At 41.8% G+C, this 17,660-nt stretch overlaps 2 protein-coding genes across 3 annotated transcripts in view; both read left to right on the top strand.

Annotated features, from left to right (window-relative positions):
• The window catches only part of LOC118782812 (rho guanine nucleotide exchange factor 17-like), an 85,509-nt gene extending 81,490 nt beyond the window's left edge, over nucleotides 1-4,019 (top strand). The window contains exons 18-21 of the mRNA XM_036536388.1: nucleotides 236-384; nucleotides 1,177-1,351; nucleotides 1,825-2,097; nucleotides 2,373-4,019. Coding sequence (XP_036392281.1) covers nucleotides 236-384; nucleotides 1,177-1,351; nucleotides 1,825-2,097; nucleotides 2,373-2,581 — 806 coding nt within the window. The 3' untranslated portion in view covers nucleotides 2,582-4,019. The remainder of the gene's footprint in view (nucleotides 1-235; nucleotides 385-1,176; nucleotides 1,352-1,824; nucleotides 2,098-2,372) is intronic.
• Nucleotides 4,020-8,726: 4,707 nt separating this feature from the next.
• The window catches only part of relt (RELT TNF receptor), a 31,217-nt gene continuing 22,283 nt past the window's right edge, over nucleotides 8,727-17,660 (top strand). For both annotated transcript variants that reach the window (XM_036535999.1, XM_036535998.1), the window contains exon 1: nucleotides 8,727-8,883. The gene's annotated coding sequence lies outside the window, so the exon portion shown is untranslated. The remainder of the gene's footprint in view (nucleotides 8,884-17,660) is intronic.

Below are 17,660 nucleotides of genomic sequence, written 5' to 3'. Positions count from 1 at the left end.
GAGAGTTAGGGCAGGCATGTAGGTAAGTGTGTGAGGAGTCATCTGAGTACAAGGTTATTATTAGCATTATTTGGTCACTCTCTCACTGCCTTATTGCGTAATGTGTTAAGATTAATAAATAAATAGTAAAACGGTTTGCACAGCATTATGTAACACAGCATTCACAGACTTGTAATGATTTTAATTTCCCAAAGGTATTTCACATGCTCTCTCTCCCTTGTTTTCCCTCTCACAGGCAGCTTCTGGGACCCACAGAGCTCCCAGACTTTGTGCCTGGGGACCCCCGGCAGCCCCGTGACCAAGATGGTGCCGGTGGCAGGCAAGCTGTGGTGTGGTTGCCAGAACCGGGTCCTAATCATCAACACTAGTACATTGGCCCAGGAGGTATACTGCCAGTGGAAGGGGGGGTGGGGCGGGGGGGCAGGGGAGGGGACTGGAGACAGAATGGATGGGTGAGCGTGGCTTCTCTTGTGGAAGTGTACATCACGCTCTACTGGTCTTTTTATCCAATAAAATAGCAGTGGATATTGTAAAGTATACATAGGACAGAAGTGAACATACTTGCAGTGCAGTATGGTGTAGCATTTAGCACACTGGTCTGTGGACGTGCTACTTTTGTTTGGTCTGAACATTATTTTACCGCATTTGTTCCAGTGATACATCTTTCACAAAAGCATTATAGATTAGTCTATACTTAGACAGCTGTTCAGCAAAAAGAACCATGGTCCATCTGTGATAATTGTAACATGGTAACAAATGCAGTCTTTATATGTGTCTCAATAAATGGTAAATATAGATAGAATATTTTTATGATGGTTAAAAAAATGAAGAATGTTTATCCAGTTTAGATTCTGCACCACATGCATTTTAATGGTTTAACTGTTTGTATATGCGGGTGTCAGCTGTCAGCTTATCCAGCTCTGTTTATGAGCACAGAATGTGGTGTTTCACATGTTAACACATTAACACTGTAACATGCACTGCCTGGTAAATATCAGTAACATTTTAAAAACTGCTAAATATGCCATGGTCTTAACCATAGAATATATCAACATGTAAGTGTTTTTGGTATTAAAACGTGATGAATATTGATATTGACATCAGATATCAGTAATTATAACATAATAATCTGGTAAATACAGTGTTCTTGCTGACACACCCTTTCTCCGCCCGCAGCACTCGTTTCAGGTGGGCCAGGACAGCAGCAGGTGTGTGACCAGCATGGTGAGTTACGGTCAGGGCGTGTGGATCGCCCTGCAGGGCAGCGCCCAGGTGCGCCTCTACCATGCTGCCACCTATGAGAGCCTCACTGAAGTGGACGTGGCACCCGCCGTGCACAAGATGCTGGCAGGTGAGCTCGTAAAGTCTTTGCTCAACTTTGTTTTGTGATTATAAACTTTGTCTGTAGAAGAAATAACCAGCTTCTACAAACTGCCTCTTTTATTTGTCTGATGTCTGATTTGCTTGCTTTCTTATTACATCAAATATTATCTTATATCTTAAGACAGCTGAATCAGTCACAGTTTCAGGCTCATTTGTATGCAAAACCCAGAAAAATCTCAGAAAAAACAGTGAGGAAAATAGGGAAAACCCAATAGCCGAATATATATTTGTAATTTTTTCTCATTAATAACTCTGAAACTGATCTTTCTGCATGTGATTCTCCTCATGTTTCATGGCAGAATAGTCATGTGACAACATATAAAACATTTATTTAGTGTAATGTAAAAGCAGGTGAAGCACTCTAGGGCTTTTGAAATATCCACGGGGACGCCCGTGAAAGCGGTTCCTGCAGGGTGAATCTCCCTCTCTGTCGCTCCGCAGGATCGGACGCCATCATCCGGCAGCACAAAGCGGCGTGCCTGCGCATCACGGCCCTGCTGGCCTGCAAGGACCTGCTGTGGATCGGCACCAGCGCCGGCGTGGTCCTGACCCTGGCCGTCCCGCCCATCTCGTCCAGCACGGGCTCCAGCTCGCTGCGTACGACGCTCGTCCCCATGGGCTCAGCACACGGGCACACGGGGCACGTGCGCTTCCTCACCTCCATCGAGCTGCCCGAGGGCTTCGACGTCAATTTCCCCCTGCCGCCGGAGTCAGGTACAGCGCTGCCCCTTGTTTCAGTATTGTTGATATCAACTTATTTTACATTACGCTACGCGCATTTAGCAGTAATTTCTGTTTTGCAGAAATTGCTCTTTCTTTTTTTCTTGAATATACTCTTATTTTTTACAAATTGAAATAGTAATTTTTTTGTTTCTGCTGAATTCTTCCATATTTTGTGTTAAATGTATGCAGGTGATCAACAACAAATTCCCCCATAGACTTTTGTGTGGTTGAAGCTTGAGCTCTGACCTCTGCCCCCTGTCCCTTAGGTAATCCAGCCCCAAGTGGTGAGAGTAGCAGCTCAGGGCTGCAGAAGCGGGACTCCACCCGCCGCCGCGCCTCCACCATCCTGCCCGTCAAGTCCAACCTCCTGGTCATCAGCGGGGGTGATGGGTACGAGGACTTCCGGCTGACCAACAGCAGCGAGACCGTGGGACGGGATGACAGCACCAACCATTTGCTCCTGTGGAGGGTGTGAGCCCTGCCCCTGGCCTCCCCTCCGAGACCTGCCCCCGGGGGCGTCTGCGGGCTTTGCACGCACCACCCACAAACCCTGACACTCTTTACTCTAAATGTCTTCTGCTCGGACATCTGGTCTCTACGTGCATGGGTGTTTCCCGACACAAAAAAAGGGGTTGCTTCAAACCAGGTTTTCAGTTTTGTTTTTTTGTTTCGTTCTGATGGGTTGTGTTATTTCCGTTGAGTTTTTTCTTTATTTTTGGTGTAAGAAGTGAAACTCGCTCAGCTTGTGTTGTCCCCTGTTGGCTCTGTGTCGTGTTCAGGATGTCTGGACTTTGTGAGGAGGATGAAGAAGACAAGAGAAAGAGGGAGAAAGTGGGAAAGAAAGAAGAAAACACATATTTGACTGAAAATAATGATCTGAACTCTGTATAATTCCCAACTGTGCATTCAGTGGCATAATCCTTCCCCTGTTTTCCTTGTCAGCTGTTAGTATCCTTGTTTTTCGCTCCAGTCTCCCTGCACTGGCCTGCCTTTCGGTAGAGATTACATTCTTACAATCTTATTTATCGCAGGCTGCATCTCTGGGTCTCAGAAGGGCCAGCAATGGCCAGTCCAGAATCAGGCCATGAACGGGAGAGAGAATGAGAGAGAGCGAGTGAAAAGAGAGGAGTTAGTAGGGCCTAGGGCCTAGCCTAGGGCATTGTGTGCAAGACATTATGGAAGGTGATTCAACAGGAGGAAAAAAAACTACAACTGACTAACATTTTGCTCATGCTGCCAGTCCCACACTTTCCCTTGACCAAAGTCACCTGTCTGCGGTCGAGGGTTGTGGTCACTACTGTTCTTGTCAGACTGTGATCTGTCTCTGAGAATGAAGATGCTTTTCTTTGGTCTCTTTGATTGTTTCATAAAAGAGAGTAATAAGAAAGTAACAAAAAAGTAACCAATGTGCAATATATGGCGAGGGTACTTACTAAAACTAGTCTACGTACATTTCAACACTTGCCTGTAAGAAAACAGCTAGCCTTTCCATAGTCTTCAGAACCACAGCCAGGTTTCACCTTATCACATTATTCATTTGCTATCATTTTAATTTTTTTCGTTTTTTAAGAATTATATTAAACACCCCACTACTAGAAATGAGTTCCGTTTTGGTACCGTACCAGTAATCTTTTTTGTACAGTATTTATGTTTTAGTTATCTTTTTACAGCACTTAATTTATACATTTCTTGTGTCCTTGTTGATTCAATGAGTATAATGCAGTTGAGGTTTGGTGAATTGGGGGGCTGAGTCGGAGAGGTTGGTTTACAGCTTTGTTAAGAAAATCTCCTCCTGGTGGCAAATGGCAGCTCTCCACTGCTCTGATGCCATCAGTCTTAATTCTTTCCATTTTACACCATAGTGTTGTTAATGTGTATGGGTGTATATGTGACCGATATATGTGCTTGCATATATGTATATGTGTGTGTGTGTGTGTGTGTGTGTGTATGGATGTATATTATCTTTGTGCTTGTATAAGTGTGTGTATGTGTGGGAGGGTGCATGTGCCCATGCATGTGTGCACATGTGTGCTTGTCTTTATTTGTGTGAGTGAATGAGGGGTGTGTGTGTGTGTGTCTATGCACGTGCATATGAGTACATATGTGCGTGTATTTGCGTCTCCATGCCAATGTGTGCGTCCGTGGCCAGATGGCTATGCATCAGAGCCCTGCAGATTAGTTTCTGAACTTACCGTGAGGAAACATGAAGTTAAGCCCTTAATTTTCCTTGCCAGCAGCAGGTGTTTATAAGCCTCCACCTCGGCAGGAGAGAATTGGCCTCAGCCTCCCACAATGGCCTCCCTCTGTCAGCCTGTGTTCCTAACATCCAACCTCACCACCCACAACATTTTGGTCCATCTATAAGCTATGGATTTCCTTTGTTATTTTGTTTTTTTCCATGGTCATTCGATGTTAACATTTCACAGGTTTTCATAGATTTTGGTGGACATCACCTAACCTGCCCATTGACATCAGTCCACACACACACACACACACACAAATAATGTGATGCCAGTCTTTTGATTGTAGCATTGCAACACATTGAACCCAGTGCCTTTTTGTCAGGTGGCCTAATTCTGTTTTAACTAAGTTTAATAGTGTCACCTGAAAGCAACTGCTCACATAAATAGATTTTGAACTGTACGTAACATGACTCAGCGTGAGAGAACAGCACCAAGCAAGGCAAATGGCAAGCAGCAGAGAATGGAACAGTAGTTTTTGTCGGATCTGTCCGTACTTTCTGCAACTTGTGGTTCTGTGGATGTTGGTTCGAGCAGCCTCTGTGTTGTGCTTTGGTATAGTTCTACATTAGAATGAGAACTTGTGTCTTAGGTGTTCGGTGGCTCAAATTCTCCTTTACTCTCAGTTCCCTTGCTTCTTTGTACAACTTTGGTGTTCAAATTTCCGTGTGATGTTTGGAGAGGGACCAAAAACAAAACAAAAAAGAAAAAAAGGCCTTCTTCCCAGGTCAGCTTTTTTGAAATTGTCTACGTCATGACAAAGAAAGACAACGGTGTTTCCCCATCTGTAAGGCCTACAGCAGCGTGGGAGAAAGGCATGTCGTTTTCATAAAAATATCCTGTGGCTTCTTGTTACCTAGTGTCAAGAAAACTGGTCCATCTTGAATTTCATGAGTCTGTAAAGCTTTGTGAGAACAAAAGAGGAAGAACTATCAGCTTTTTCCCTCTTCACACCCAGTCTTAAAAGACAGTGATTTTTTTTTTCCTTTCAGTTCAGATTTAGTTCAGATTGACAGTATCTTTTCATCAGGGGCCATACTCATGACAGAAAGGGTCTGTCTGCTCGTTAAAAAAGACCACTTGAGTATTGTTAATGAAGTTGTAAATGAACCACTGATATATCGATTAATTCAGCATCTCTCACTTTTTAGTGGGAAACAATTTCTTTTTTAGGCCTTTTCTATGTCACAGGTGTAGTGTAACAGCCTGAATCAGTACAGAATGTTTGTCCGGTTTTTAATTCTTGGCTGTAGCGCCCTTACGGATTCAAAGCGTATTTCACCATGATTATGGAGTAAAATACATTCGTTTATTCTGAGTAAACACTTTTTTAAAATATCATTTAGAAAACTACTCATTATTCTAAGAATTCTATCACTTCTCTTTTAAATATATATCATTCATGCCAATTCAAGTCAGAAATCAATTATTCTACTACATACAGTTGTTCTGGAAAGTAGCCTTCATGCCTGTCTGTGAAAGAAGCCCTCTCTGTGTGTATTGTAAATATTGGTATATATTGCCTTTTTTGTACATAGTGCTCCCCAGTCCCCAATTGTTGATATGAATCTAATGGCATATTTTTATATACTTGTTTAAGTTTTTTTTTCCTTTGGGTACGCCTCCTGTGCCATCACATTTAAATTATAACTATTACAGTATTTTAAAGAAGAGAAGAAACTTTTACGCTGAGATGCAGTTCATATTACAGACGTCATGATTATATCACATGCTTCCTGTTATGGTTCTTTTGTCACTGTGGGTTCTTTGTAATTAAAAAGTTCACTGGTGCCAGATTGCCAGTCTCTCTTCACTCATTTCACATGAAAGGCTGTACCTGGAGCCCATTTGAATGGAAGGGGTTAAAACGTGTTCAGTATAAAGGACAAAAAGCATGGCCCTGTCAATGAAAACAGAAAATTTTCCCCTCACTGTCACTGCAAGACTTTTGTGTTGTGAATAAAACCTTACATTACAAAATACTGGGGCCTTGGCAGTAATGCAGTGCTATATAGTAGTTGGTTCTTTTTAAAATTAGTACCATTGCACCAAAAAGAGATACCTAAAAGTTATCAGAACAGTGGCCAAACTGTATTTTGTAAACTTACCAGTAGGCATCAAGGCATTTATCTTCTGAGAGTGATGTCTCATTATGTCTGCAATGTAAAAGGATACAGATTAGCTGAATAAATGACTGTTTGGAGCCATCGTCAACGCTGACAATACGATCACATTGACAAACAGCAGCACAAGTCCTTATGTGTGTTTCCTTTTCCTTTTTAACAGAGGTCCTGTTTTTCCTGTTTTTATGTCTGTGCAGTCAGTGTTCAGTAATGCTTTTCACCGGCACCAGTAAGCAGTGTGAGACATTTTGTGTGCGTTTGACAGACTGTGAGCAATGCAGTTGGATCCTGGACACTGCTCCCTCTCACATGTTGGGCCGCAGCACAAGCTTGTGAATGTGTGAATACACTTTATGAATGGAACACACAAGTCTCATGGAAACCGTCAATGGACCTTTGTTGGCTTTTGATACAATAAGATACTGATATGTCACCTGCTTGACATTTTTCCTCATGGTATTCTGCGATAATTCATGGAGTTCCTGTCAAAGTACATTCTAGACTTCTCTCTCTTCAGCTCCCCTCTCCAACTTTACTTACTCTCTTCAGCCACAGGTACCTTCTCCCAAATACCACCAGTCAGCTCAGAAGGTAGCAGGACTGCCTTTTTAAGTAGAAAGCAGTGTCATGTTTTTTGTTAATTAATGATTTATAGAGTTGATTTCATTCTGAGATGGTAGATTTCAAACAATTTCAAACAAAGTGAATAAGAATGAGACCAATGTTTGGCAACAAGAACATCCTTAATATATTAGAGTTACTGTTGAAGGTGAAACCAGTAAAATGTTTGACAGAAATACCAGACTTGCAAATAACACCCCCTAAATTTGTTGTTTATTAAAGTTTAGTGAATGATCCCTTGAATTCAATAAAAACGTGGATTGTAATGAATCACCCCCAGCCTGGCCCCAGTGTTATATCATCCAGCTTTTTGCCATTTTCTCTCTGCAGTAACATATGCACCAGAGGAGAGGAATGCAGAGAAATGTGTAGATTAGTATTCTGAAAGCACCAAATGATGTCACCACTAACTTTCTGCACTCATCTATAAAATTGGCCGTCATCAGCGTCTCACAGGCAGGTAGCTCTAATTTTTACCTCTCAGCCATGGAGGCCTTCAGAAGAAACAATGCAAATACCTTATATTGAAATATACAGCTTTGATCGGTGTTGATTTTAGTTGTGATATACATATAGCCAGAAAAATTGTTACATGGCTAAGATGCACAAAAATGAATGGTTGTAATAATTTCCATTTGCCAGTAATTGAACCCTGACATTTTACCAACATTATTGGTAGACTACTTGATACACTCAAGTCTTTGATGGAAGAATTTTCATATTGACAAATGGTAGCACCACAGTATTACCTTTACAGAAGAAATTGTCAACAGGCCCTCAGTAAAGGTATAGTTCTTCTAATATCAGAATCAGAACTGTGTGGGTTTAATGGCTACCTGAATTACACCAAAGACTTTTATAATACTGTCCACTACTTCCATGCTTGGGTACTACATCAATTCTGTCCTTTACCCAGTTGAGATTGGGGTCACGACTGCCGGCTGGTGATGGGGACTGACAAGGTAGGTGCTTACCTCCAAATGAGCTTTCTATCCTGGAGCTTTCCCTGAGCCTCAGTCCGTCTGCTCCCTCTGCCTGGGCAGAGTCCCGCCTGGACGTCACTCTCTGCTGTGAATTAACAGACAAGCCTTACAAGCCAGGTGGACACTGCAGCTGCAGACTAACACTAATTCACTGTCCTGAAGGGAGAGGATAACATTGCCCCCAACCCCCCATGCAGACATACATACCAAGGACAAAGAGTTTATTTTGTTATTTAAAATCATTACACTTGGAAATGCGGACACAGCAAGCACTGTCATTTGTTCGAGGTTTGAATAATAGACTAAAGATTGAATAGATTCTTTTATCGTAGTGCCAGATTTAGTTTCACGACATACAAATGTCACAACTGAACGCGTACGTCATTGCCGTCCTTTTGAACATGCCTCACACTGAATGGCACGGTGTGTGGAGGGGAATCTGAAGTGCTTCTGTCATAGTTGACTCGAAGCGGATCACTCCCCGACATATAGTAACCCCTATGACCACGATTTCCATTTCCCGCATTGACTCGTGAGCGCCGAGTCAGAGCCGTGAGTAAAAGGGGGCGTGGCTTATTGCGGGCGGGTCGGGTTTCACCCGATGACGTCGCAGACTATGAGCCACCCATTCAGTTTACCGTATTCAAATTTTGGATCTCAAAGAGGGGAGCTCGCAAGGGCACTTCCTACCGGCATTTTCTTTTTTTGTAATGTCTAAACAGAACTAGCAGTCATTTAAAATATAAGTGTTACACGTGAAACGATGATTATTATAGACCATTGATTTAGCTCTTACTATCCACCAATCAGGTAAGCTTGAAACTTTTTGACGAAGATTTTTCTAATAGCATCATTTTATCTTCTGCCTTCGCAGAACAAAGTGAGTGTCTGTGCCGCATGTCAGTGCCGCGCTTCAGTAGGGCTTTGGTCGTACTGCTGGCTGAGTGTTAAATGTTTGCCCTTTTAATAACATGTAACAAAGCTAGCTAGTTAAGTAAATGACCACCCATGCTAGTGGGATAATCACAAAGAATGATTTAACAACAGGCAGGAAAGTAGCTGCGAAACGTTATCTAAGTAACGTTAGTTAAACGAATGTTTCGTTCAAGTTAAAAAATTAGCTAGCTGGCTAACGTTACTTTTTCCGCTTCTTGTTTTATTTTTCATACAGAATGTGACTATTTGAATAGCTAACCTAACCTGTTAGTTCTGTTTTGAACGTTAGGTAGCTTACGCTAGCTATTTACCACGACCATAGTCTAATTTGTTTTGGACCTTAGTGAGTTTAGTTTTTATTTTAATTAGCTAACATTAGCCGGCTAGGGGAGTCGATCCAGACAACCGATATAGTCCAGCGTTAGTACTGGCTACCAAATTTCGCAGTATCATTCACTTTTTATTTGTTGTGGTAGCTAATCCGGTGAATAAGCAGGGGATGATGTTTTATTTAGCTGTCTGAATAAAATGTAGCCGCTGTTAACGGTATAAAGTTTGCTGTCCGCTTTGGAAAATGCCTCAGTATCAGGCCACCTTTAAAACTGCACCCCTATGCGGTTTTTGTTCTGACGTTATGACAGTCACAATGTCACACAGCTAAACACTGATCCCTCCTCGAATGCGCATAATTATCATAACTAGCTTGCCCTCCTGTAAGCATTTTAGATTGAATCGTTTTCTTTTCAAACGTTAGTGAGCTGTCGTGAAATGAAGATTGCAGTAGGGGTGACTTCAAACATTTGACTCATCACTTTTTTGCTACCAAGTTGCTTATGACATGGATAGTAACTAAAATACTGGGGTAGATAGGCAATCACAGATCTAACAATCTAAACACAAGCTGTCCAGGCTTCATGTTAACTAAGCAGCATGCTAAGAAATAGCTAATCAATAAACGTTTTGCCAACGAAGACTGAAACGGAAAACTAACATTTCTTTCGATTGGGCCTGCAGAAACTTTTATTTTGTGTGTGAGAGAAGAGATATTAGCCGTGACCTTAACGAGTATCACAGATCTTACCTCGGGCGCGTATTTTTCCCCGATTCATTGATTTGCAATAACTTTTCACTTTCGTTCAATTTGATCAAGCAAACGTCAACTTTATAGTTGCCATCTCTTCCTATTAACCCATTGCACCTCCTAGATGAAAGGAAAGACCGTCAGCTTCACTGCGATTTTATTCTATCGGCAAATATTAACTATTTCATATTTGTAAGGAACATATTTGTTCTCCTTTAGTAAATAATTGCGCCAATAGTTTGTCTACGAGTTTCTTTACCTCACTGAATTCACGTTAATATGACGAGACGAGTGCGCATTTTCTGATCTCACTCGATGTCGTTATCTTGTGCTGGCTTGAGTCATCAATAGAGCGGTAAATATCATGTCATATCTGCCGTGCCGAAATTACAAAGCCATGTTACTTAGCGTTAACAGCGTTGTCGGTTAGATCTGCAGTGGTAACATTTACTTTGTATGAGTTTGCCTCTGTAAAGAATATTCAATTTGCATAATGCAAAGCTGTTTTCTTGTAAGGGATCGAGATCCAAATAACCCTACAGTTGTTTATAAATATTCAATTATATTTATCTCGTAGAATTTGAAAAAATAACACTAGGGAAAGATTACTGAATTAGATAAACCAAAAAGAACATGACATACAGGGCTGTTTAGAAAAGCATTGTTTGTCCAACCAGGCACTTTCTCTGGGTTTTATTCTGTCAAAGACCCACCCTAGGCGCTTTTAATTTTTTTTAGGTGTGAGTAGCTGTTCCATAACACTTCCACCTCAAACTGTAAACACACTATACCCATGTAATGAGTGCAGTTGTTGCCAGAGGTACGTCATGACACATTTTTGTCTCTCAAAGCTGAAAATGATCTCGGTGTAGAGTATTCATAGCTGGCTTTTGTCATACAAATCTCAACCTACTGTGCACATTTCTTATATATACTGTACCCACTGATAACACCGCAAACATAATGGCATGCATGTAAAAACAGGGAAGCCTTAGAGGTAGCCGCAACAAACAGCAATAGACAGATAACATTCACTACCCAAACAAACAAGGTTACTGATACTTTATGGTTAGGATGTCATTGCCACAGGTGTAAATGCACTGATGCTGTCATTATACTGGTGTGTGTGCGGATTTAATGCTTATGATGTCACTGTAACCACACATACAAATACACTGTTTGTGCTGTTATTAGCAATGAGCACAGACCTTGACTAAGGATCTGAACTGTTTTTGTATGATCATGGAGAGTCAGAAAGGTGTAAATCTATAAATGAAGGCTTGACCCTTTGCAGCATTTAGTAAACTAATGTTATTGACTGTTGCCTTGTGGGGGTGATTCAGTTTTCTGATTGATATTTTTCTGCATGTGTTGGCAGGCTAAAGAGGGGCAGAACTGAATGGCCTGAGAGGGTATATTCAGACCTTTCTTAATTCTTCGTTCATTGTAATTGTAATGTACAAGCATGTGGACACAGTTTGTTTGTGTTAAGGGGGACAGGGACACACAATGAAATGGCAAGAATTATTCCTACAGGAAAGAAAACAACTTTCAGCCTTTTTTTTCAGTGCCCATAAACTGATTTTCACTGCTGTATAATAAAGTTCATGACCCTTTTGTAAAGTGTTGGACTGTGTGCGCATGCTTGTGTTGGTCTCCATGCAGTCGGCATTCTTGGCACTGTGTCCAAAGCTGCTGTGAGGCAAACTACTGCATCAACTACTGTGGTATTATCATACCGTATACACACAGACATACACACACGCACACGCGCACGCACACACACACACACATACACACACATTCACACTTAACTAAGTACAATTTGCTGTATTTAATAGTCCAGTTTTCTCCTTTTTGCTGTCACAATCTCCTGTTTCAGGATCAGTCACCTTGCAGCTGGGGCTTTGTTCTCTCCCTTATTACATAATTTCTGGCCAGCGTTGTGCATTTCTGATTAATGCTCTGGAATGAGAGTCAGTATGAAATAATATGCTTATCAAAGAGAGCTGAAGGAGACATGTTAGTGCGTCTCCGAGGTTGTGAGGTCTTACCCACCTCACATTTTCAACAGCACACCCTCAGTGTCAGTGGTATTCGTCATTCGTCATGGCATTGACTCCTCAAGTGAAGCATCTGATGCATAAAACATTCAACCCAAATGTCAGTGAATCCCTAGTATACCTGACAGACTGTTTTTCTCGTGCTCCACCTGTCTGCCAGCAGTGGTCCAGTGAATGGAGAAAATAAGACCTGCGCCACTGGTTGTGCCCATGGTAGACGTGGATACATTTTCCCATCTCTCTCAATGAGACTGGGTTTGTTTGATGGTGTTATCTGTCCCACCTAAGCTGCTGGCCCACTGTTGTCTGGCCGTAATGTTTCAGGAAATCCATCCCCTCATGTAAACACTTGGCAAAAAAAAATTTATGTGTATATATTGTCAACGATGGTCTTTGTGGGCTGTTTTTGTTGTGCATGTGGATGTGTGTTTAGCAGCCGCAGGTGGCAGTTACCGCCTCGTTCCCTCACCTACCTCCTGATAAGGGCTTCTCCCAAAATACTGTTTTCTCACCAATCTGTTGACGCTAGTTTCTTCTTTACTCATCAAGTATGTATGTGTATCTATAAACATATTCTCATACGCACATATGGAAATGTATAACTACACCCGCCGTGGCTTCCAAATGAATGTGGACCTGAACTAAACCATTGCGAAAAGGAGGAGAAGAAATGCAAGTGTGCCAGAAGCATTATTTCCTTGCACAAATAAATGAAAATATGCTAGATGTAATCTGTCTTTCTGCATCCTCCTTTGTCTTTGACGACCATGAGCAGATGCTTACTTTTATAGCCCTGTGTGGGACTGTTTGTTTTTTTCCAGTCCAGTTTGTGCATTGGGTGCCAGTGCCACCTGCATTACATTCCCCCCTGCCTCTGCAATGCTTCAGAAAAAATGTCCTGCTCCTGCCTGCGGCGATGCATTCCAATCCCACCAAGCTAGAAGTCCTATTTTCTGTTTGTAACCATGCTGAAGCAATATAATATTGAAAGCGTTGTCAGTGTGTCACATTTATTTATATTGCCAACACTTTCTTTTAAAATGTGCATGCTTTCTAATCACAATGATGCTGATAAGTTCACACATTCGAAAATAAATGTTGAATCCTAGAAAGCCTGAATGTTGAGACCTTGGCTTATTTTTCCCTTTTTCTAAAATTCCACAATGATAATGTTTTGCAGTTTTGATTCAATACCCATAAACAAGCAGCATGATTTGGCTATGTTTGCAGAATTCATGAATATTGTTCAAAAGCACCTAGCTGACCACAGTAAGACATAAATTAAAACAGCAAAACAGCATAAGTTAAAAGGTATCAACATGTATCATCTTTATTGAAGTAGAAGAACACTGAAGGTTATCCTGAGGTTAGTGAAGGAACTGAAATGAATTTTACTTTCACCTGACTAATTGCTACAGAGTGAATTTGTTCTGCAACTGCAGATATCCCAGCAGGGACCCAGCAGGTCCTAGTATCAAAGCAGGGCTCCACTCTTGTCCTTCATGAGTTTCGGGTATTTCTTGAGAGTGTTTTGAATGCTCCTCATTGTAACACTCCCCCAGCACTTTCAGGTTTGTTCCCTCTTTTTTGTGGACTGCTTTCTGGTGTTGTGTGGAAGTGAGGTGCAGGTACTGCGGTAGCCGCCCCAGAATGTTGATGTTCACTTAAACATTTAGGTTTAGGTCTTTAGCTGAGGTGTTCAGGTATATTTTTGAATCCACATTTCCCTCGATTACCACAACAGCATCAGACTCAGAAAATGTAAAATAACCACACATCTGAACAGATCCTTCTCCATTTTTGAAAGGATGTTCTAAACATGAGCTTTACCTACTATGCACTAAACATATCACAGATTAGCAAGTCTTTAAAACCAAACTCCATATCACCTGACAAAAAATATGGTCCCAAGTGTTATTAAGATGCAGTTTGGTAGGTTTTTACTTTTTTGTGGTCTGCTTTCAGAAGAGACTCCTTCCTTGAAGGTTGTTTGTGAGATATTGCCTCCCACCAGTTGTGAATGTTCCGGTCTTTCTCAAACATCTTCAGTAGTTGCCTTTAGGTTTTAAGTCATCCCCTGAACCACCTCTCACAGCTTATTGTGGTAAAAATTCCTTGCATCCTGTCAATAACAAAGTAGTGTCCTAACTGCTAGCCAGTAACTTCTTGATAGTAGATGGTACAGTGGAAACTCACAACTCATTTTCTTGTGAATATTTTTTATAGCCATCTCTTGACGTGTTGGGGTCAATGATCCTGAAAATTACAGACCACTTTATGACTTAAACCATGATGCTGAAGGCTACTAAAAGATTGCTTTTGTGCCTAACCACCTTTTATGTGTGGTGTGTTAACACCGGTGCCTGTGTTATAAAGTTACAAAAATGTCCTTTAGCTTCCAGAAAATGGGGACTTGCACAGAATTAGGGCCACATTGACAGAATTTTATTTTTAGAAAATTACAAGGTGTAAACATCTCTGATCTACAATTATTGGTTGCTAGACGCAATGTGATAGTACTGTTATGCATATTATTTAATTTAACAAAATACTCGTTGCACAATTGCATTTCTTCTGTTAATTCATTTATACATTTTGTTACACTTTTCCAAAGGTGTGAATAATTGTAGATGTATGTGTATGACTCTGTCTATATACACATATATATATATATATATATATATATATATATATATATATATATATATATATATATATATATATATATATAAATAAAAATTTATGTTCGGTCCCTACATGAACAGGAGGAGACAGCTTTTAGTTTTCCAGCACTGGGCTATGTCATTACTTTGTGGTTTTATGTTTTAAGATGCAACACTCTTTGACATGGTTGCAGTTACATAAAGTCTTGATTTGGCCATGCTCCATTTTGGCTCAGATTCTGCCATGTCACAAAAACATAAGAGCAGTGATTAGGTTTGGTTTGAGGTAATAGCATTTTGCACATTTTTTCATGCAGTTTGTGGTTTTCAATTTTAATGCCACTCTGTGAATACCCAAAACAGGCTAGAGATTTCTGTTGGCGTCACTGACCAAATGATGCCTCATGCAGGTACAGGAGGTGTCTGAGGACTGGCTGCTGTGATGAATTTCCTCCTTTCCCCAAAAATCAGCGTCACTGTCACCGGCACCAACCCGTGCATGAAATGAAGAGAAAGTCTTCCACTCTTGTAACTGTTTTATAGAAAGACGGCACTCTGCTTTGTCAACCCTTTTGGTCTGTTTTGTTCGTAGCTTACACAACCTAGTCTTGATGCTGTTATTTTGGGTAGCCCAGAAAGCAGACACTCAGCTGCACATCCAAAAGCGCCAGGGTCAAGCGTACACACACAGCGGTTCATGTCAGGCGACTCGGCAACTGGAGCGAGTTTTTTGCTCGTTTATCTCTAATTACGGCATACTCCAGGCCCAGAGGCTGAAGGGTTGGACTCGGACAGAAGTTTTGAAGTGGGAATCTCTCCGGCAGGGCCATGGCATGGATATTGAAAGAGCGGTTTTGTCAGAATGCTTCAGACATGACAAGGAGATCGATGGCTTAATTACACTCCGGGCGTTTCTGTGGGGCGGTCCCCACTGGGCACCGGGGCTGAAGCGTGCTCGGCATGCAGGCCGGTGCCACTCCATCAGTCTCCCCCAGGGAAACATGCACTGAGAGGAACGCGCCTTTGTGTGCTGTATAGAGCCACCTCTGTTCTTTGTCCTCTTTGAAATGCATGGTGGCTGTCAAGCCTCCCATTACATGACATTGCATTGATTTAAGAAGGAAGTCTTAATTTTCTCTTGGTAGACTGTAGTAGACATGCAGCCTAAGCGATTGCATCTCTTCAGCAGCGTATCCCTCTAATCTGTACGCATTTGTGGCATCCAAGGTCTCATGCGGCGTGTCACTCTGTCTTCATGTGGTTGAATGCATTAAACAGTTTTAAATGTTTTAATGCAAACCGCAAGGACCAGAAATAGCGGGGGTGGATTATTTCAGTTCTGTTCGGAGCCCTAATTATGGTCGCAGGGCTTGTTGAGGTTGGCTAGGGCAGAATGCAGGGGCGTCGGCATGTGACAGGAAGCTGCGCTCCTCCTCCTCCTGCCGACAATCGATCCTCAAGAGCAGCTACAACACGTGACTGGGTCCCCGCTGTCCAGGGCAACCGGCATCCATTAATTAGTGCAAGGCAGCGGGCAATTAAGCATTTTTTGCTGAGGGTAATTACAGAGGGCGTACCAGAAGAATTGGGTGGTCATCCAGGAGAAGGTTGCGCCCTTTGCCGCGTTTTGGCTCCTCGTGAGGGTTTGATACTTGCCCCATAAGCTCCCAGCACTCACTGGTTTTGTCAGTACACACGCACAAAAAATGAGAAAAGACCTTCAGTGGTTAAAAATACACATTTGCCAACAACCAGCCTGTATTTTTTGGTTCAGTTAGATCTTTTTTCCTTATTTAACATACACATGTGGGTACATTTAACATTTTTCACATGTGAACCCTAGGTATTGTAATCGTTCCTCACATTTGTTAACCTTTTTCTATAGCTGATTTGTCAAGGTAAAATGGATTTCCTGTCCCCCACCAGACATATTCTTTCAAGAATTTGTGGCTTCCACGGTGTCATCAGCTCTTCCTGTTCTTGCGGTGCAGTAGTTGCATGTCTAGCTTTGTGCATTATATTTAACATAACTCAGTTCAGAATGAACGTGAGGCATTGATGGTGTGTGGAGAACCAGTACGACTTTTTCAGCAAGGTCAGGGGATACTGTGTATTATGCAGTAGAGTCCTTTTATCCTTGCTGTGACACGGCCCTTCTCCCAGCTGCCCTCTGACTCAGTGCTGCCCTGTTTGTCTCTGGGCTCTGATTAGGGCTGATGTCATTGTGGCAGACCTCTAACGGAAACGTACACCAATGATACTCTTTCACTCCCTGCACATATCTAGTTTACCTGTTGTTCTGTTACACCCATAGAAGCAGAATCCCTAACCTGGGACCTTTCATTAAAGTATAGAGTAATTCGGACATAATTTTATGAATTCATCTGTTGTTCCTGTTAATATTTTTCTTACCACAAGAACTCACTTCAAGGTAAAATATAAGAAATTGGGCATTTGCTAGATAGCCTAGTGAGTTTACATAGTTCTAGCTGTATGGTAGGCTAGTTTCTTACCTATCCTCCAAGCCCTGATTGGATGGTTCAGGTTGCCTTATCCAGCAGAGGTTAGGTATAATAAATTATATCTTCTGCAGGCTGTGGCCATTATGGACACTGAAACTCTTGTGGTTCATGAAACCAGTCCCTTTGTCAAAGGCATCCCAAGGTGCACTCTATCCTATTTGTTGCAACACAGTCGTTGTTTTTCTAATATTACCCCATTTGTCACACAAACAGCAATTGTCGCTTGTTCATGCCTGCAATTCCTGAGTCTGAGTAGCCTACTGTTTCAGCTGTCTGCTACTGCATTCCCTGTTTCACTGAGTGTTGCCACCTCCATGTCTGT

The sequence above is a fragment of the Megalops cyprinoides genome, chromosome 9, assembly GCF_013368585.1.
Source record: "Megalops cyprinoides isolate fMegCyp1 chromosome 9, fMegCyp1.pri, whole genome shotgun sequence".
Taxonomy (NCBI): domain Eukaryota; kingdom Metazoa; phylum Chordata; class Actinopteri; order Elopiformes; family Megalopidae; genus Megalops; species Megalops cyprinoides.
Note: the sequence above shows the minus strand (reverse complement) of the source record. Positions and strands in the feature narration are given on the sequence as shown.